Source organism: Lagenorhynchus albirostris, chromosome 3 (genome assembly GCF_949774975.1).
Source record: "Lagenorhynchus albirostris chromosome 3, mLagAlb1.1, whole genome shotgun sequence".
Lineage (NCBI taxonomy): Eukaryota > Metazoa > Chordata > Mammalia > Artiodactyla > Delphinidae > Lagenorhynchus > Lagenorhynchus albirostris.
Genome location: NC_083097.1, coordinates 58,616,889 through 58,638,562, shown reverse-complemented (window position 1 = coordinate 58,638,562; position 21,674 = coordinate 58,616,889). Strand labels below are relative to the sequence as shown.

At 37.4% G+C, this 21,674-nt stretch overlaps 3 protein-coding genes across 9 annotated transcripts in view; 2 read left to right on the top strand and 1 right to left on the bottom strand.

The window, feature by feature from the left end:
- FAM169A (family with sequence similarity 169 member A) overlaps nucleotides 1-4,813 on the top strand; it is a 63,310-nt gene extending 58,497 nt beyond the window's left edge. For 4 of the 6 annotated variants that reach the window (XM_060143126.1, XM_060143127.1, XM_060143128.1 and 1 more), the window contains exons 12-13: nucleotides 2,502-2,705; nucleotides 4,093-4,811. In XM_060143126.1, coding sequence (XP_059999109.1) covers nucleotides 2,502-2,705; nucleotides 4,093-4,641 — 753 coding nt within the window. In that variant the 3' untranslated portion in view covers nucleotides 4,642-4,811. Of the gene's footprint in view, nucleotides 1-2,501; nucleotides 2,706-4,092 lie in introns of all 6 variants that reach the window. The other 2 variants (XM_060143130.1, XM_060143131.1) reach the window with 2 other exon arrangements.
- A 4,275-nt stretch (nucleotides 4,814-9,088) lies between these two features.
- NSA2 (NSA2 ribosome biogenesis factor) lies at nucleotides 9,089-16,885 on the bottom strand. The gene is made up of 6 exons (XM_060143125.1): nucleotides 16,729-16,885; nucleotides 14,761-14,948; nucleotides 14,520-14,670; nucleotides 12,536-12,715; nucleotides 10,534-10,726; nucleotides 9,089-9,332 (listed from the first exon to the last, which is right to left on the bottom strand). The coding sequence occupies exons 1-6, from the start codon at nucleotides 16,729-16,731 to the stop codon at nucleotides 9,265-9,267; spliced, it is 783 nt and encodes a 260-aa protein (XP_059999108.1). The 5' UTR covers nucleotides 16,732-16,885; the 3' UTR covers nucleotides 9,089-9,264.
- Nucleotides 16,886-17,017: 132 nt separating this feature from the next.
- Nucleotides 17,018-21,674, top strand: part of GFM2 (GTP dependent ribosome recycling factor mitochondrial 2) — a 53,312-nt gene continuing 48,655 nt past the window's right edge. For both annotated transcript variants that reach the window (XM_060143117.1, XM_060143116.1), the window contains exon 1: nucleotides 17,018-17,149. The gene's annotated coding sequence lies outside the window, so the exon portion shown is untranslated. The remainder of the gene's footprint in view (nucleotides 17,150-21,674) is intronic.

Genomic DNA, 21,674 nt, shown 5'->3' with positions numbered 1-21,674 from the left:
TCCTATCTTTCTTTTTCTTTAATATCTTCAATATTTTCCTCTCTTACAGATTCCTTATTTCTTCTTTGAAACATACTTAAGTTTCTTTAAAAATCTTTTACCTGTTTGTCAAGTCCAGCCAGGAGCTAAGCAAGTGAAACTGCATTACTGATTTTATTTATTAACTTGCTCCAATTTAGCTCCTGTTTCCTCTACTTCATGAAATTGTATTTTTAAATGACATTTTTTCTCTTGTAAAAATTAGGGAAACAAACACATTTTTTTTTTTTTTTTTTTTTGCGGTATGCGGGCATCTCACTGTTGTGGCCTCTCCCGTTGCGGACCACAGGCTCCGGATGCGCAGGCTCAGTGGCCATGGCTCGCGGGCCCAGCCGCACCGCGGCATGTGGGATCTTCCTGGACCGGGGCACGAACCCACGTCCCCTGCATCGTCAGGCGGACTCTGAACCACTGCGCCACCAGGGAAGCCACAAAACATATTTTAAAAAAGGGATTTATATGCTTCTAGATGTCTACGGGAATGTATATTTTTGTGGGTTTTTTTTTTTTAATTTAAGATTATACTGTACATCCTTCATGTAACCTGTTTCTTTTGTCCAACAATACATGTGAGTACCTACTCTTGTAGGTCACCAGTGACACTTTCACTCAATTCTGGTGGGTTTCCTTACCTAGGTTGACTACTCTCTCTTCCTCCGGATTCTCTAGTACCCTGGCTTTAACACTGTTGTGTTCTGGTTTCTTGGTTTTCCTCTCTCTGAAGTTTTGTTTTGGTTTTATTTATTTGCTTTTTGACTCTTCTGCTTCCTGTTTTTTCCCCTGTATTTGTGGACATTCTAGAAGACTCAGTTCTTGACTTTCTTCTCTTTTGAAAATGCATCTAGTCTAATGGCTGAATGGTCATCTCTGTGGGGATGACCAATAACTCCAGACTTTCAATATTGATCCAGACTTCAGTATTACTTGCCTTCTGAATATTTCTGTTTAGACAGATGTCTTTTATCATCTTAAATTTTAACATCTCTGTTCTTTCCTATCACTTCTCTATTGAGCCTTTTTTCCTATTTCTTATTTTTCATTCTGTTCCCAAACCTAGAACTTGAAGGACTGAGTTTTTCTCTTCTGTTGCTTCTCCCTTGTAGTTACTCACCAAAATTCTGTTTTTTTTTATAAAAACTTTTGCTATATCTTTCTCATTTCCTTCCTTTTAACATTTCTCTTACCGTAGTTGGTCCTTTTGTGAGTTTTATTATAATTACCTTCTGTGTGCAGTTTATTCTTTATACTCTCTGGCCAGATTAATTTTTCTAAGTCTGTGATTTCAGTATCCCTTAGGAAAGCATTCATTATATGATTTCAGGGGTTCTATATAATCCAGCCAAGTCTATTTCTTAAAATTTGAGTGCATCAGTGTTCTAATTTTTATTTTAATTAATTTAAATTTATTTTATTTTTGGCTGCATTGGGTCTTTGTTGCTGTTAGTGGACTTTCTCTAGTTGTGGTGAGCGGGGGCTACTCTTCGTTGCGGTGCATGGGCTTCTCATTACAGCGGCTTCTCTTGCTGCAGAGCATGGGCTCTAAGCATGCGGGCTCAGTAGTTGTGGCTTGCGGGCTCTAGAGTGCAGGCTCAGAGTTGTGGCACACGGGCCTAGCCGCTCAACAGCATGTGGGATCCTCCCGGACCAGGGCTTGAACCCGTGTCCTTTGCATTGGCAGGCGGATTCTTCACCACTGCGCCACCAGGGAAGCCCAGTGTTCTAATTTTTTAAATGATAATTAAATAAAATGATCTCTAATTATTAGAATGTCATTAGGATTAATTAGAAATATTAGATGTTAATGAAAATCTTGTAAATTGATAAATCTTGGAGGAGTTGTTTCAGAAATTGGAGACTTAGTGTTATCAAATCGCTTTTCCGTATTTTAATGTGATTTAAGGAGCAGCATTGTTCAAAGATGACCCTTTGTTGACAGGAGAATGAGCTCACTAAGACTGAGGGCTCTCTCCTCCCAGCAAGAAGCTGTACCCAAACTCAGCTTCCCACAAGACTGCTACTGCTTCCTTCCGCTGCATGCTAAACTGTGACTTCCCAGGGGCCCCAAGGATTCCGAGTGCCGAGCAGCTGATGTTCTGTAAAGAGCTGGCACCAAATCTAGACATTCTCTGGTGGCTTTTTACTGAAAAGGTTCTTCCTGTCACTGCCCTATATGGAGGAAGAGAAAGAAGGAGGCAGGGTCTCTTCACTGAATCTCAGACCCACACTGGGTCCATAGAGCATCCTGGTCCTGTCTTTTCTCCATGAGAACAGAGGGAAATTGGGGTACTTATGGATTCTTTTCTCTTACTGACTCTGCTGTTCCTTAACCTGTGTCCTGTAACGTGGTAGAATGTATCTTGAGTCCTGGTGCATGACAGGGCGACTGAGAATGGACCCACCTTGTATGACAAGTAAGTTAATCTGTAATTTTGTCCTGACTTTTTTTGCCCTCGATGGTGTAGGAATCTGAATCAGAGCCTATGAATGGTGAGATAATGGATGATACTCTTAAGACTTCACTTATAACAGAAGAGGAGGACTCCACTAGCGAAGTGTTAGGTGAAGAATTAAAATTGCAGTCTTTTAATTCCAGTGAAGACTCTACGAATCTTGTTCCACTGGTGGTAGAATCTTCAAAATCTCCTGAGGCTGTTGCACAGGATAAGGTAATGGAGAAATATCCTAATTTTTTATAGTTATAGTGTCCAGTGTTGCTGACTTGGCTAGGGCAGTGTGGGATATATATCTTCCTCTACTTTAACATGTACAGTCCTTCAGGAAAAATAAATTTTACTACATTGGGTGTTTTAAGAAGATGCAATCAGTAATGTTTTTTAAAATTCAAATCTTTGTAACTTCATTCGTCTGACTTACGGTAACAAAATGAGTTTCACTTTGTAGATTTAGGAAATGCTTAGAAAAATGGGTAAAGCATTATTTACCAAATATTTGAATACCTATTACTTACATAGTCTGTGACCAGTACTGTCATTTTAATTTGTTTTAATTAGGGAGACAGATTAGATTAGTGGGGAAAACTTGATGGAATATTTTGAAAGAAATTTAATTATTTATTTTTATTGAAATATAGTTGGTGTACAATATTAGTTTCATGTGTAGTACATAGTGATTTGATTTTTGCATACATTATGAAATGATCACCACTGTAAGTCCAGTAACCATCTGTTCCCTATATAAAGTTATTACAATATTGTTGACCATATTCCTTATGCTATGTATTACATCCCCGTGGTTTATTTTGTAACTGGAAGTTTGTACCTCTTAATCCCCTACCTCTTTCAGTCCCGTCACACCCTCCGTTCTGGCAACCTCCCATTTGTTCTTTTTATCTGAGTCTGTTTTCATTTTGTTTTGTTTTTTAGATTCCACATACAAATGAGATCTTATGGTTTTTATCTTTCTCTGTCTGACTTATTTCACTGAGCATAATCCCCTCTAAGTTCATCCATGTTGTTGCAAGTGGCAAGATTTCATTCTTTTTTTATGGCTGAGTAATATTCCATTGTATATATAGGTGCCACATCAAAAAGGAAATTTAATTTCTACTTTTGAATATTCCAATTTAAGGGTAAAAAACTCTTGTATCGCATTATTTTATTAGTGTCTCACATAATTACATGAATAACATTTTCGCTGCCCTCACCTTTCACCTAATAGTCAAACTCAGTGGGGTAGCACAGTGTCAAGTCCCAGGATTCTCGGTTCTGGCTCCAGTAACACCAGGAAACTAAAAACTGAGTTGATTCATGGTTTTGAAGAATCTTGACATAAAGTTTGTGCCCTAAGTACTTTTTGGGGTAAAATCATTACTTTTATTGCATCTTTAAAGCAAGAACTTAATGAATCCAAATTATCATGTAAGACAGTTTCGAAGAAATTGAGCTGTATTCAGAACATGTGCACACGATTAACAAAAGTAGTGAGTGCTGAATTCTTTAAAATGTGGTTCAGGGTCATTGCATATTAGTGTCTGAGAATAATTTATGTAAGAACTATACTGCAAAAGTTGTTCACCGGGTTTTTTGTTTTTAGACTTCACATGTAACTGACTCAGAAATGTTGCTAGATGAAGGCCCATCTGATGACAAGGGGCACACTGAAGAGAGGCTGCCTCTAGTTTCAAGAAAGAAAGCACATTTTGGGAGTTCAGACAATGTAGCTACTATCCCAAATGAAGAACGGTCCGACAGTGGTTTTCCAAACTCTGTGATAACTGAATTTTCTGAAGAATCGATTCCTGAAAATGTATCACCCAACACTACTGCCTCATTGGAAGACCAGGGTGAGGAGGGGGTAGCTGAGCCCCAGGAAACATCTCCAGCTCTTCCTCAGAGCTCTTTAATAGAGGTTGAACTTGAAGATGTGCCATTTTCACAGAACGCAGGACAGAAGAACCAGTCAGAGGAGCAGTCTGAAGCATCTTCTGAGCAACTGGATCAGTTGATGCAATCAACAGAGAAGACTGTGGATAGCAGCTCAGAGGAGATAGAAGTGGAAGTGCCTGTGGTTGACAGGCGGAATTTAAGAAGAAAGGCCAAAGGGCACAAAGGACCTGCGAAGAAGAAAGCCAAGCTGACCTGAATGAGGAAGAAATGTGGATGATAAATCCTCTTCTTTGTAACGTAATTGTTGTTTTTAAAATATGGCAGTTAATAAATAGCATGGGGCACAGGATAAAAACTCCAAATTTTCAATTTGAACTTATTTATGATGCCGCTTTTCCCTCCCCTGTAGGACCTAGGATTCACCGTTCTTTTTAATTTTTCAGGCTATTTTGTGTAAATACAATTTTTTTTATTTTTATTAACCATGTTTCGATTTTGGGAAACCAGATCATACTATATTTTCTTTAGCAATTGGGGATATCTGACCATTAATATTTCACAAAATATAAATTAAAAAATGTGAAAGTAGTAGGGCTTCCATCAATTGTAAGGATCACAGAAATCTTTTATACTAAGGGTTTTAATAGTAATCTTGGTGAAGGTTCTAGAAGATTTAAATTTCAAAACTAATCACCATTTTTTAAAATGTAGGCATGCTTAAACAAAAATGTCAGTAAATTAGGATAAATGCAACTTCAACTAAATGAGAGCACAAATTTGGAAATTTATGGTCAAATGTTTATGAAGGTGGTATTTTGGCCTCTTAGTTCTTAGTTGTAGGTGCAATTTCTTCCTTTGACTTCAATGTCTGTGGAAAGGCACAAACAAAATCTGTTTCCAGTTCACTCTTGATAACATCTGATATTAACAGTACTGCTAGGGATTTAACTCTGGCCTGTAGGCACTCGTATAATTATTTAAAATTTCATTTGAATCTGGGGACTGTACTTTTGTCCTCACCCAGTTAACATGTATACTTTAGAAGTGTGAGAACCCTTCCTAAGGCTTCTCCTTAATCCTGCCACTGCCTTTATTCTAGAATCTTCATTATATTCCCCTCACTTCCATCCACTTCCCTAACTCATGGAGTGATTCCTGTCAAAAGATCTTTTTTGCCTGCCTGCCAGCTTATGCCCTTGGCTTCCATTTTTGGTAGGTTTGGAACTGCGCCCCACAATCTTAGACCTAGATGGCAGGAATAAGCTGCTCTAGGAGCCATGGTTACAAGAGCTTAAATCAGATTGGAGGCTTCGTTTGTCCCTTTTGGCTTGCTCGCTCTTGATTTGTTCTGTGCGGACAGGTTACAATCTAGCCTGTGTGTACATTGTGGTTGCCTTTGCCTGGGTAAACTAAAAACAAAGAACATCCTCAATTGTTTATTTTTGTATAATAATTTATTTAAAAATGAACAAAATGGTTATCCTTAGAATCCAAAGAGAATCTTAAAACAGTCCTACTCTTTGGAAGTATTATGTGTACTCAAATTTTCATGTAAGTTTGAGAATGCTTTGAGGCCATTTAGATTGTTTTTAAAACTGCTTGGTCCTTACATGAAAAAAAAATGTGTTATGACTTTGTGTCATTATTTGAGGTGCTAAGGATTGATGTTGAAGGTTTATTCAGTCTACAGTCAGATAATACTAAATTTTATTTTGGGATGTTGGCATTTTAGGAAGATTTAAAGTTGAGGTAAAACTCTTTAGCAGACAAAATAGCAAACCCTCCTTATTCGTGTAAAACTTTGAATACTTGTATCCTCTACTATTTTCTTTAATTATTGGTCAGTTAGGCCAGATTATTCCATTCTAAATGAAAATTAAGCACTTTGGCCATTTGTTTTCCCAACAAATGCTAATCAAGTGAAAGAATAAGTATGACTAATATTAGTGTTATCTGTTGAATGTTTATGCTGTTTTATACATTTTGTGAGAAATTTTTGTTAATACCACAATTAGGGAAATAAGGATTTAGTAAATTCTTAACCTTTCCATTTTTAATTTCTTAAAATAGATTTAAAAACCTAACACCTACTTTTTTACTTGGATTCTTCATTGTTCTCTTTAAAATACTTTCTTTAAAAAGGTGTAGTTTAACTCGATGACAACTCGATGTGTGAATATAGTTGCTGAGGTTTACAAAAAAGAAACGTTTATTTATATGACCACTGAGGACTCGCAGTATAAATTTAAACTTGTTAAACTTGTTTGGTTTAAACAGTAGGTGCATTTTAAGCAGTTTCAAAACTTTCTGTTCAGCACACAATTTTTGTCCATATTATCTCTGACAGAAAATGTTATTTTGGAGTTTATAGTTGGTAGAGGAAAGTTAGGTCACATGAAAAAAACCTAACTTTCATGTTCAGTAACAATGAGTTCTATGCTCAGTGAGTGAGTGTAGAATTTATAACAATTTATCCTCAATAAGGAATCTAAATAAAACTTAATCACATTACTTGTACTTTTTGCAAAAGGCATTAGAAAAACTCTGAGAATGACAGAGGACTGAAATCTGATTTCAACCAGGTAGTCTAGTTGTTAAGTGTCCAGTCACATTCTATAGTCCTTTGTGAACTTTTTTGTTTAGAAGTCTTATTTGTGGAGAAGGGAGTTCAGTTCAGTTTGTGTAAATACATATATATTTCCTTGTGTAATATAAAGCAGTTATTAGCAAAATTTTTGTTCTACTTTCAAGTTTATTCAATTGCTAGACATCACAGAAATATATTTAAGAATTTATTATAAAGTTCCTCTACAACTTTTAACAGTGAGAGGGTCTATTATGATTTTTTATAAAATCAAATAGCATGACAGAATGTCAATCTTCTACTACTTAAAATGTGTCTCTATTCATGGTGTTTCCATTCAGTGCAGAAAATTATCATGGCAAGGATAAAAACTACTAGTGATTAACGGTTCACTTTTAGCTGACCACCAGAACACCACCTAAAATGGTTTCAGTGACTTTAGAAAAATATCTTGAAGGTTTATGATTGCCTCGAATTGAGCCTTTACCTGGTATCTAAATATCTGCTCTTACATTCTGATTTACCCTTAGGGATTATACCTTCTAAGGTTTGGTCACACCAGCAAACTGAAACAGATTTTAATGTAAATAAAGAATTTATACTAACATTACTCATCTGTGTAACAGTATTTTAGAAATTTCTGCCTTGTATGTCCACTAGTTGCAATACCGTGTTTGAAGTGTTAACCCAGTCTTTCATGGGTGTGATTAGTTACAAATGTTTATGCTTCTGTTTGCATACTTAGTATCAAGCTTTATTTGTACAGATAGTTTAACTTGCTTATTTTTGGTTGTGAAAAATAAGCAAACCTCAGTTCTGTATCCAGTGCTTACCTTCAGTAGATTTTTTTTCTTTCACCCTCCAAAATTTGTCATTCACACATTCCCCATTTCTATTAGCGGCAAAATCATTTGTTAAAATCTAATTGTAAGGAAGGTTCTGCTTCTGTTATCCTGAAGTAATTGTATCATACTGGATAGTAATTCCCAAGGAACTAGCCTTTCTTTTCCTTAGTGTCTGTGTGTTCTAAAACTTCTACTGTGTTTATACAATTTAGAAAAGATGTTACATTATTCAGAATAGCAAGACTTACTCAAGTACTTATGTTTGTTTTCTTGGTAGTTTCTTTTTTTCTAATTTTTTTTTTTTTTAACAGTAGTAATTAAACTTATATTTTGTGATTGTTTCCTGGTCTGTGTTTTGAAATTCCTTCCCTTTCCCCTAAGTTCATTGGTGAAGATGTGTTTAGATACTGAATTTGTTTAGACAGTGATTTCATTTAAGGCACAATCACGTTGGTTGTACTTTCAAGACAGACTTAAAAAAAAATAAACAGAATTGAAAACAATTAATGTGATTATAAATAAATATTATAGACACCCTAAAGCTCAAAGTCACAAACATAACTCAAATCACAAATGTGCTTTTGACTAAAACATGACCTTTTTAATATCTAAGTAACTGCAAATAAATTTCTCTTTAAGGACATCAGTGCAGCCTTTTTCTTTTTAAAACTATTTTACCTAGAATTACTTAAATTTTTACCACTTTAAAAATATAAATACACTACCCTAAGTTTAGAATACAGGAAATGCTAAAAGTATAAACATTTTGGTTGGTATGTTTTTCATGTATCTATCTTGAGTAGAAAATACAGTTCCAAGTATATGGCATTATATATGATGAATGAGAGGGGGAAAATGTTTAAAATACTAATTCTCTGACTTACTATAGGAATAATTAGAAGTAAAAAGTTTTATCTAAGTTCTTTTGAACTTTATAGTGTAGTATGCCTTCTCATACACTTTATATTTTCATTAAAATGCTGTGTTAATGCTACATTTCTTAGGATTAATAATCTACAGTGAGGAGGAGGAGACCTCAGGTAAGGTCTTAGATGTGACAAAAAGTTTCTTGGCTTATTCCTCACAGTAAAGTGTGCACAAACCTTTGATAAAATGTGTTTTCGACTGCACTGGCTTTTCCAATAATGACAGATCTACACTGCTTAGTACCACTTATTAATACAGATACTGATGAAGTAGGATATTTCTATAATTGATTTTTTAATCATGCAATTTGATGAACATCTAAACGCTAAACAGACGCAAAAGACCAATTTGTAAAACTAGGCCATTTTAATCTTTTTTTTTTAAAACAATAGAATAAATAGTTTTCTTGATGACTGCAGACATGTAAGGCTGATTGGCAGTATTCAGAAATATCAGCGTAATGGTTTCCTGATTGGTGTGTAGTCTTCAATAATTATAAGGAGTTATTTGTATGTATCTGCTGTCAAACCAGTAAGACTGCATTTATGCATCCATCATTTTCAGGATTGTTGGTAACCTGGGCATATTTTCCTAAGGAAAACAAAACAAAAAGGAGGGATGTTAGCTAATAAATATTACCTTTAAAGAATATTTACAAATTATTTACAAATTATTTACAATTACCACTTTTAAGAAAGAAAAAATGGACGACCATAGTATATAAATGAGATTTTATAAAATGAAATCACTCAAGACCAAGCTTGAGTTCTCCATACAATTTTTATATAAATATTGTTTTTATAAATGGTGGCTAGCTAGCTTCATTCTGTTACTATGTTATATTAACAAGCCTTTATGGATTGACCTGAGCAATGCTCCTTTTCCACACGATTCTTGCTGGAAAAAGCATCAAGTATTAACTAAGTTTCAAATCAGTTTAACCTATTTTAAAACCGAGGTCAAGGGACTTACCTGGTGGCGCAGGTTGAGAGTCGCCTACCAATGCAGGGGACACGGATTCGATCCCTGGTCCAGGAAGATCCCACATGCCGCAGAGCAACTAAGCCTGTGCGCCACAACTGCTGATCCCACGTGCCCCAACTACCGAAGCCCGCGCGCCTGGAGCCCGTGCTCCGCAACAGGAGAAGCCACCGCAGTGAGTAGCCCCGGCTAACCACAACTAGAGAAAGCCCGCCCGCAGCAACAAAGACCCAATGCAGCCCCAAAATAAATTTATTTAAAACAAACAACCGAGGTCAACTAACATGAAGTATGTGCCAATGACTCATACTGAAGATTCAATCAAGAAGCTATACAGTTTAAAAGAACATTAATGTTTCAAAGAACATTAAAGTTTAGAAATATCTGGGTACTGAAAGCAGAAAACTAAGAAAATGAAGAAAAAATTTTAAATTGTTGCATGACATATTTCAGGCTTTAATTATTACTGAAATAGTGTGGCTACAGTGTTCACTGTCTGCCTCCCTTCCCCCATTTGTGGGCAATTTATTTTCTTCCAATGTTTTTCAGTTACAATTTCCCATCTGCTTTTCTCATATCTTTTTAAATAAAAAGCATCAAAAAAATATCTAGCAATGTAGTAAACCTTACGTAACTGAAACCAGTAAAGAAGAACTGCATTCGTAACTCTCTACAGTGTTCTTCCTAAAGATTTAAATCTGATTCACATCAAGTTTAACTGCATTAAAATTTGCTCTATACTTTATGTCAACTTAAAAACTTCTATCTTAGGATTATAACATTAGCAGCCCATATTCAAAATTGTACTTACCCCAAATGACCTTGCCTCCTTGTGTCACTAGGCCCAACTCGCTCACGTTCACCTCAATAACAGTACCTTTGGTAATAACACCCAAAGCTGTATATAGTGGGGATGAGGGATTCTTCTTCACACCAAGTATTGGCAGGCAGAAGGTGGCTTTCAGTTCAGGATGTGTTACATGGGCCTTCTTAAAACGTAATCCCTAGTAAGTCAAACACAATGTTTTGAGTCGAAAATGTTAATGATGAATATTGATCCTTTTTGCTTATCTTTTCCAATCATCTCCCCACCCTGCCCCAAAAGGATTGAGTGTCTAATCTTAAGACATTGAAGAAAATACTTAGAATTAATTCTACAGACTAAAAACCTCATAGTTAACAGGAAAAGTATGTGGGGGAAAAACCCAAACACATACTTCTGAAAAGTTTTCACCATGGAACAGCTACCTAGCATCATATTCAGATTTTCTCCTGTCCAGTTACCTATACTTCCTGAGGACTTGCTACATGCCAGGCACTATGCTAGAGCTCACAAACAGCACCATTTAAACATGATAGCCTTACAACTCTCCCTATTTTTTTTTTAAACGATAAAAACAAGGATCAGCAGGTTAAATAACTTGTTCCCAGGCTAAATAGTGTGAGGGTGGAATCAAACTTAAGTATCTTGATTCCAAGTCTGTACACTTCAGCCACCTTCCATGATGAAAGATTGTCAGCTTTCTTTACGTTGATGGTTAATACTGGTCAAAAACTGGAGAGAGCCCAGAGAGATCTCTGTTACAGAGACCAGATTCACCCAGTCACCTAGATACGGTCTTCTGGGGTGAAGGCACTTTAGAAGCCACAACACTTTGCAATCTTTTAAATTTGATTTTTCCCTGTATGGGGGGAAGGGGGCAAATGACAGTAAATCAAATTCTTCGTAACAGACTCATTTGTCAAGCTTACATAACATTCAGAATGCCATATGATTAATTCACAATAAGAAACATATCTGCCAAACTACAGAAAGCCTAGAACACCTTGACTAGTATATTCTCTCCCTGTAGAACTTGTTAAGATTACCAAAATGTATTTAGAAGATTATGAATATACAGTCAAAATAAGGGGAGTCCATGATGGAATCCAGGGATGGGTGAACATTTTCTGTGAATAACCATATAGTGAAGCTCTTATTTTAGGCTTTGCAGGCCACATGGTCTCTATTACAAATACTGTGCTCAAACTCTGTAGAAAAAAATAGCCATAGACAATATGTAAATGAACAGGCACGGCTGTGTTCCAATAGAACTTTTTTTTTTTAATAGAAGCAGGCTGTTTGACAACATTTTAATTCATTGAAAATTATTCAGGTTGAGAGCTAGAGTAACACTGCCAACTTTCCCCTCTTTGTTTTTGTAAGCAGGCTGGTATCCAGTGGGCAGATTAATTCATTCTGTTTAAAGACATTCTGCAGAAATATATCTTCAATTTTATTTGGGGAGGTGGAGAGGAGATTGGTTTTGACCATCACTGCTGTCAACAGAAATTAAAGTCCCATTTTAATATTCTCTTTTGTCAATGACTGCATACTAAGTATTTTCAAAAGCATTAAGATACTTCCCTTACTAAACTGGAATTAACTCTTGAAAAAAACAATTGTACTCATTTTCTAACTGTTCTCAAAGACAAGTGTCAGGCACATAGTAAATCACTTGTTCAATGAGTAAAATGACTGTGGAAAATGAAGATTCTAATATGTCATATTTAAAAGTCAAGATTCACTGACAATCTCTGTAATGAAAATTCTTTTTCATCTCAAATATCCTATGAAGCTGAAGATTCTTGACAGTAGTGGAAGAGTGCTAACCAATTCCATCAATAACTTAAAATAACAAAAATAGCCTAAAAACATCTTTCAACCTGTTCTTTTCTATCAGTTTTAGGAATTTCAGGAAACTGTCAAGTACTTTATCCAGTTTTAACATAGGAAATGATATTTAAGCCATTGCACTCTAGCAGGGTCTTACCATTGGCCTAATGAATCTTTCATATTTAGGTGGTTTTCGAGTAAAGCCATCTCCAACAAAGCAAACTTTAGTAACCATCCTCTTCCAGGCTTTCTTCTTTCTCTTTCCCGTTCGAATAACTTTTAATACTTCTGTTTCTCCCTGGGCACGAACTTTGGGCAGAGGGACTTCCCATTTTCCCTAAAACAGGCCACAGTTAAAATTTATATTGTTAGTAAAAGACAATGAGAATAAAAAGTCAAATATTTTTTAGTTGTACAAAGTAGTAGATTCACTTTTTTGTGTAACCAACATTTTGGCTCAATTTTTTTCTAGATATCTGCACTGTCTCCTGAAATTAATTGGAACTAGTTAAGTTTACTACTAAATAGTTAATAGGGTAAAACTGGAAGACTGTCTCCACCTTTTGTTTTTAACATCTTTATTGGAGTATAATTGCTCTACAATGGTGCATTAGCTTCTGCTGTATAACAAAGTGAATCAGCCATACGTATACACATATCCCCATATCCCCTCCCTCTTGTGTCTCCCTCCCTACCCCACCCCTCTAGGTGGTCACAAAGCACCGAGCTGATCTCCCTGTGCTATGTAGCTGCTTCCCACCAGCCAGCCATTATACATTTGGTAGCGTATATATGTCCATGCCACTCTCTCACCTCGTCCCAGCCCACCACTCTCTCACCTCGTCCCAGCCCACCACTCCCCCATCCTGTGTCCTCAAGTCCACTCTCCACGTCTGCATCTTTATTCCTGTCCTGCCCCTAGGTTCTTCAGAACCAATTTTTCTTTTAGATTGCATATATATGTGTTAGCATACGGTACTTGTTTTTCTGACTTACTTCACTCTGTATGACAGTCTCTATGCCCATCCACCTCACTACAAATAACTCAATTTCATTTCTTTTTATGGCTGAGTAATATTCCATTGTATTCCACATCTTCTTTATCCATTCATCGGTTGATGGACACTTAGGTTGCTTCCATGTCCTGATTATTGTAAACTGTCTCCACCTCTTAACATATCTTTATATTTCTACCTTGAATGGATTTTTAGATTACATTTACTAGTAAGACGAAATCATCACCCCATATTTTGTACCTCCCTAGAATGCAGATTCCATGAAAAAATGGAAGCAGTGCAAGGCAGTAGAAAGAATTCTGGACCTATCACTAAGGGCATAGGTTCTAGAAGCAACTCTACCATTTCACAGATAAGCGCCTGTGAAGAGTGATTTACAATGTCCTAGATTCCAGTCTCTTCATCTGTAAAATGAAGAGGGGTTAAGTAGATAATCTCTGAAGTTTCTTTTGGTGCTAAAGTTCCACCATTCTAATTTTGATACTTACATATCAAAAAATAAGCAGTAAGATTTTAAAAATCCAATCTGGAGACTAAGTTCTTTAAATGCAGATACTGCATATTCTGCTGATACCTAGATTTCTGTCAGTCTATCCACAGGTGTTTAAAAATAGTATCTATGTCTTTTTCTCTGCTTTTAGCAGAATTTAACTTAATTTGACACCAAGTGCAACCCAGAAGTATTTATTTTTTTTAATTGCTCTATTTTTATCTAAGTCAAATCACTTAGGATGCTTTCCACTATTCTACTTTTTAACCAGTTTTGGCACTGCACGGCAGCAAAAACAAGAAGCAGTTGTATCCTTCTCCACAACAGCACAACATTAGGAGTTGTCAAGTATAAGAACCTGTTTTAAATAATTTTTTAAAACTAAAGACGCATGGCATTCTAAAAAAAATTTTAAATCCTGTTGAATGTTTTCATGGTGAGAAAGCACATTTTTTTATTACTTAAACATTTTATATAAAATGAAACTTACAAAGACTTCAACATCTAAATAATGGAATAGTTGGACTTCATTTTTCCATTTAACTGAAGAAACAACTAAGAACCTCAAATATGTATTTAAATAATTCTCATGAACAACGGCAACAAAAATAAAGACTTCAATTTTTATTGCTTACCGCTTTCTCTTTTCGTTTTTGTTTGATCATATTGGAAAGTACTTTAGCTCGAGACTGTCCCTCTCTGTCCAGTAGATATGCAGGTACTGCTCCTTGTGGAGTCTTTTCATCATTCTTCTGTTTGGTGTTTCTTTTTTCATGCATCTTAATACTATCAAGAATGAAAAAGATTCAGGATTATTGGTTTTAATAATTATTACTCAAAAGACTAACTTGGTACAACAAATAAATGATCACTTACGTCTTTTTCATTTGTATTTTCTCAGCATGGCGCTGTTTATGGTAGAGCTTAGCTTTCAGACCAATCATTTTTTTTGCCTTCTTTGAACGTTCATGAGCCTCTCGACCTTCCTTCTTTCTCTTTTTCTCATGGTAATCCAAACGATATCCATAGCGCTTACGGTGTAACTCGATATATTCATTTTGTGGCTATAACGATGCAAGAAATGTTACTTTAATTTTAAAAAAATCACTGACAGAATTATTCTAAAATACTTTTTTTTTTTTTTTGCGGTACGCGGGCCTCTCACTGTTGTGGCCTCTCCCGTTGTGGAGCACAGGCTCCAGATGCGCAGGCCCAACGGCCATGGCGCACCAGCCCAGCCGCTCGGTGGCACATGGGATCTTCCCAGACCGGGGCACGAACCCGTGTCCCCTGCGTCGGCAGGCGGACTCTCAACCACTGCGCCACCAGGGAAGCCCTAAAATACTTTCTTTTGAGTAGCATATAAAGTATAGAAGGTCCTAGGTCATCCACTGATCACTTGATTAAATAACTCTTGCACTGTTAAGCCTAATCACATGATGTAAGTTAAATAAATTTTGATCCTGAATGATATGAGGCATCAGGATTTACATCTGTAATAAACTCAGTGAAAGTTACTGTTCATTGAAGAGAACTGTCCAAAATCCACTGGACCACAAAAGGGATGATCTGATTCTAGGATCTCTCTCTTCTGAACATTGATAATCTGGTCTTTCAATATCATCATCATACTTTTTAAAAATTTAATAACATTTTACTCAGTTTTATGAAGTGTAATTTACATACATACAATGAAGTGTGCCCTTCTTAGGTATAGATATAGAGTTGTAAGTTTTGACAAGCTACACAGCTCTGTAACCACCACAATCAAAATTGAGAATATTCCCAACACCCCAGAAAGTTCCCCTTTGAAGTCAATCCTCTTTTTCCATCTCCTATCTGATATCTATTGTCCTACTTTTGCCTTTCCCAGAATGAAATGTAAATGGAATCTACAGTATGTAGCCTTTTGCATTTAGCTTCTTTCACTTAGCATAAGGCTTTTGAGATTCTATGTTGTTGCACGTATCCATACTTCATTTCTTTTGACAAGTAGTCATTTTATGGATATACCACCATTTGTTTATTTGTTTACCAGTTGATGGATATTTGGGTTGTTTCCAGTTCTTAGCGAATAAACATTTGCATTTAAGTCTTTGTGTGGACATATGCCCAACTGTTTTCAAGGTGGCTGTACTATTTTGCGTTTCATGAGCAATGTATGGGATCCCCTTTTGCTTTTTAAGTGCCTGTTTTATCTTATACACCAATATTGTTTTATTTCAACACGCGGCCCCAGTCTATTTGTACTTTAAGACTACAAAAATAAAACAACGGTGTAAAGCCAACTCCAGCACGGAGAATAATGCTATGTAACAATCAACAAGGTACTAGGTATTTTGTGTGGTGTTTTCAACTGCTATCACGTACACCTGGCAGCAACCATGAAAAAGGTATGTGGAATGCCACTTTGCAGAGAAACAGAGATTAGACATGTGGTAGAAAGACAAAGGGTCTGGCAGTCAGATGTGGGCTATAAGCCCGGCTCTGCAATTCATTAGCTGCTTGGCCGGTGGCAGGGCATACCTTCGGTTTCCTCTATACTCTACGGTATAGAGTTATCACTAGGCTCTGGCACTGATGGTCACACAACTTTGGGCGAAGCCAGGAATTTAACAGAGTGAAACCTGTCTGGCTCTAAAAGCCTGTGCTCGGGCAAATACCCCACTCTATGGCCCGAGACTGAAGTTGTTTTCACTCCTCGGAGCGCACCCCACTCTCATTCCCTCAACTGCACTTCACTTCCGCCTACCACCCCTCACCGCTAACCCCAGCGCCCCTGGGCCCCCGGGCCCCGCCACCTCTGACGCCCTAAGTGGCGAGCTCCTGAGGCGACCTTCTCACCATGGTGACGGCCGCCGAGCCACCGGGTGCAGCCGCCGGGGCGCGAAGAAGCTTTCAATTTTCTGGTCTTAGAGACCCACGAGCCGGCTCCAAGCCGCCCGCGGCAGGAAAGGGACGCTTGTAACCCGACCGACTCCAGAGAAAGCGCTACACAGCCGTTCCGAGCCTCCGTTCTCCACTTTCAGCTAGAAGGACGGAAGTTGCTGGCCGGCGGCTTTTGAGTGAGGCACCGCCGGAAGTGACGAAAAGCGGCGTCGCCGGAGGCAGAGGGAAGAAAACGTAAGTTCCGCTCACGGGTAGGGCGTTCTCCGAGGTAGGGCGTCGCAAGGTGAGGCCTTTGCACTGTTGGGTGTAGCCCGCACCTCGGTTCTCACCAGCCCGGCGGGGAAAAGCCGGCCTCCGGAATGCGACCAAGTGCCAGGTGGGTACGGGGCCGTGCCGTGTGACTCCTGCGTGCCTAGGCCCACGATGGCCACTGGCGACCTTACAGGATGCTACAGCCAGGCAAGCACGAGGACTGCAGGGCCTCCCGCCCCATCACCTCGGTGTCCGCCCACGTGTGGGCCTTTCTGTCTCGCCTTTGGCGAGAGCGACTGGTCTTGGTTCCTGTCACCGTGTGTAATGTGTGCACAATTGAGAAGGATGCAGGGGAATGAAAACTAACTGTAGAGGAAAGTAAATTACTGGGCCTTAACAGCTGTTAGAAAAGAAAGACAACGTCCTGTTTTTCTGTACTAATTTCTGAAATTCCTGAGGCTTTTTGGTGCCCAGGACGGTGCCGAGTGGATTTACATCTAGTGGTCCTCTAGTGGTAGCGAGGAAAGCTGTCGGTTTTTACATTTTAATGTACGGTCGTTGAAGTTCCCTTAATTACCCTCACGGTCTGGAACGTCATTGTTATTCGTCTCCCTAAGTCTTAGAGCTTGGATTTGAGGCAGTTTTTTTTTTAAGGCTTCATCTTCTAATGGGACTTATTTCCTTTAAAACCCGAGCTAATTCTAACTAGCGTTTATATATTTTCAAGTACAGTAAATTATGTAATCTCTCTTCCTGGGATACACTTCCCCCTGGTATTGCCTTCCTCACCTGATTCAGGTCACTGTTTTATTGAGACCTTCCATGAGCTCCTTTTTTATAGTTACTACTGCCCCAGTTCCCCTTTCCTGCTTAATTCTTCTCTGTAGCACCTGTCACCATAGGAGATGCTATGTATTTTATTTATTTTGTTTATTGTTTGTATCCACTGATTACGATAGGCACAGGATGAGGGAAGGGATTGTTGGATTGTTTTTTCTTCACTACTTTTAACCCTATTACTTAGAAGGCAGTGGTAGACACACAATAAATATATTCTTGTTGATAATTGAATTTACTTCTCATGTGGATCCTGTGATGTGATAGATGAAAAGACAGACTCAGATTTGAAGTGACTTGTCAGAGATCACAGAAGACTTGGGGCTCCAGCAAGTCCTCTGACTGTAAAGCCTAGTCTGGCGTTTTCCACCACAAGTAAAGGGCCCACTTGACATTTCTGGTGTAATTAAAAGTTTATGGAGAGTTTTAAAAAGACTTTATTGATGTGTTATAATTATGACAGGCAGACAAATGCATATTGTAGATGAACGTTCCTAGTGGATTCTTTAAAACCTGAATATACCTGTATAAGCAGCACCCAAATCAAGAAATTACCTGCACCTGAGAAGCCCTCCTCGTGCCTTTTTCTAGTAACTGTCATTCCCAAGGGTACACACTATCCTGACTTCTAACAGAATGGATTCGTTTTGCCTGTTTTAAACTTGACGTAATTGGAATCATATAGTATGAACTTTTTTGTGTTGGTTTCTTTTGCTTAACATTGTGAGATTTACCCTGTTTCCTGTCAGTTTATAGAAATTTTTAATAGGTTTGTTTAAATTGTGAACTCACGTTTTTTCATTTATAACTCTCAAAGCCATAATGCCCTTTTCTCTTCTGAATCAGAAATAGAAAATAAATGTTTTAGAGGTTAAGCAATAGTCACATTTTGATTTGTGTGAAATAGACAAGGCAAAGTTATCGCTATGTGGGTTATCATTTGTTCTTTCAGCTGTGATGGTGGGATAAAAATGGCCTAAACTGATCAATGTCAGCAAAAAGGTCTCTTAAAAAATTTCTTCCTGTGTAACTGGCAGTAGCCAAGTTGGGTCTCACCACTACTTTGGTACATCTACAAGTATATACTAGATACCCAGTCTTTGCATTTTGGCAGTCAGAAGCATAAAAATGTATTCCTTCGATCTGTGTGAAACTTTGACAGTATTTATTGGTATAGTTTAGAAGAATAAGCCAGGAGATGTGAGAGCTGCTTTATAAATTGCATGGTGTTAAAAAATGAAGCTTATTTGTGTTAAAGAGGAAGAACAGGTACAGTAGTAAGAGCCATGCAGAAAGTATTATGAATGAAATGTTTGTTATTGTGATATGCAGGATTGTTAAACCTAATATTTTTCTTGAGGATAGGGATCATGTGTTACTCATTTTCATGTTTCCAATAATCAACTCCTTGTGTTGCTCCAATGAATGTTGGATGAACAGGGAATTGTAAGGGGCTTTTTCAGTCCAGGTGACTTAAATTTAAGAGTATCTTTACTGAGCATTTTTTTTTAGCGAGTAAAAGTTGATTTGCCAAGCTTTTTTCTTGAATGAAGTTAAAGGCTAGAACTAATTTTTAAAATTTAGATAAGTAGCTTGTTTTAGAACTTGTGACATAAATTCTGTAGTGAAAATGAATGTTTAGATAGATAGCTTGAGATGATCTATTCAATATAAAGAGAAAAAGAGCAAAGATGACATTAGGGATTGACGTTAATCAATAATGAACATATTGGCCTAATTCATATTTGATACTTTTTTAAGAAACAGTGAATATGACACAAATCTAAATTGAAGTTTCTAATTTAGGAAAAATTACTAAGTACAGTAACAAATACCATATGAAAACACTATTTTAACTTGATGCTTTAGAATCTCTTTTCCTACATTACTTTATCATCAGCAACATCATCTTCATTTGTGCTTTTATGCTAATGTATGTTGTGATTGTACTTTAGTGTCCCGTGATTCCTGTTTTTGTGTATTAAGCCTTACAGGCGTGATAGTCTACTGATATTTTTTAAAAAAAAATAGTCCATGGATTCTTTTGTTTATTGGTTGTGAACTTGTTGATAATGTAGAATGGGTATTTACCTGTTTTTTCTCATTACTTGCCGTTTTTATACCATCAGGTGTCACAGTTTTTAGTGAGTACTTATGTTACCAAACCAGGCTTGAGTCCACTTGCCTGAGCGCAATAAAGCCAGTCTACTGACACCGGGTTGTGGTGAAGGAAACTGCAGCACTTATTGCAGGGCACTAAGCAAGGAGTCTAGGTAGCTAGTGCTTAAAAGACCCAAACTCCCCAGAGGCTTTCAGGGAAAGGTTTTAAAGATAGGGAGAGGGAGGGGGATTGTGGGGTGTGTGATCATCTCATGGACACTCTTCTGACTGGTTGGTGGTGAGATAGTCGGGAGCCAACATCATCAACCTTTTGGTTCCAACAGTTCTGGGGTCTACATGCTTGTGGGCAGCATATAGTTAACTTCTTCCACCTGGTGGGGGTTTCAGTATCTGCAAAATAACTCAAAGGACATGGCTCAGAATATTATCTGTAGCCCTTTAGGAGGAACTAAAGGTCCTTGACTTTGTTTAATGGCTAAACTATTATTATTTTGTCTTGTTTGACTGTTTTATTTCTGCACTTTCTCACTTCTCTTATTAAATTTATTCTTTGGAACTTGGGGAAGCCCTAGGAGGCTAAAGTTTTTCTACAGACAAGGGGCAGACAGAGGACTTGGGAGAGGAGTCTGTTCTGGGAAGGGCCCATAGGGCCCTGCTTTGTTACACTTAAGTGTTGTCCAAGGCCTAAGGAGGTCTGGGCCTTGTAGAATAACTCACTTGATAGTACCAGTAGGAAACCATTTTTGTTGAAAATCATTGAGCCATGGGGAAGAAGAAAATCAGTGGCGGGCCCTAAATGACTTTATAGGTCAAAAAAATGTTTGAGGAATTGTGCTAGGCTGCTGGTAGAAAATCCCACCTTTTGGGCAGCTCCCAGTGGTGGAGATAACGTGGAAATACCATATTTGTCATGAGTAAATATAAGTTCCAAGTGTTATGAAAACACAGACAAGGTAGTATTAAAACTTTGTAGGAGATTAAGAAAGGCTTCCAAATTGGGGCTTGAATACTGAATAGAAATTTGCCAGGTGTGTGACTTTGGGAATTTGAGGACTGCTTTCAGACAGTGGCACCATTACATGCAAAGGTGTTAGAGCGCAGTGTTTTAGAGGAATTTTGGCTAGAGCTCCTGGAATAGAGTAGGGAGTAGGCAAGTACAAGGCTGTGAAGGTAGTTAGGGACAGAATTTGTTGTATTAAGAACTTTTACAGGTTTTTAAGTAGGGAATTGACAAGATGAGGTTGTTTACTTCAAAGGTATGTGTCAAGAATGGCTTCAAGAAGTGTTTCCCACTTAAGTGATCTGAGTACTACTTTTTTAAGACTGACAACTGAATTACCTGTGCTATTAATTACTTAATATTTTTCCTTAAATTCACACTTTTATGTAAATAGTTTCATCATAAGCAACACTACAAGATCACAGATTTTGTTGGCTGTTGTTTCTAACATTTGTTCAGTTTTTTTGTTTGTTTTTTTACTTATAACGTAAAATAATCATGGGCAGTCACTTCAAGAAACACAGTGCTGGAATAAGTTTAAAAAATTTTTGGTCTATAGGAACCCTTCACACTTAAAAATGAGTCCGAATGAACAGTTTTGTTTGTGTGGGTTGTAATTGATATTCAAATACCAGAAATGAAAACAAATCTTTAAAATGTTTTAATAATTCATTAAAAATAATAAACCATT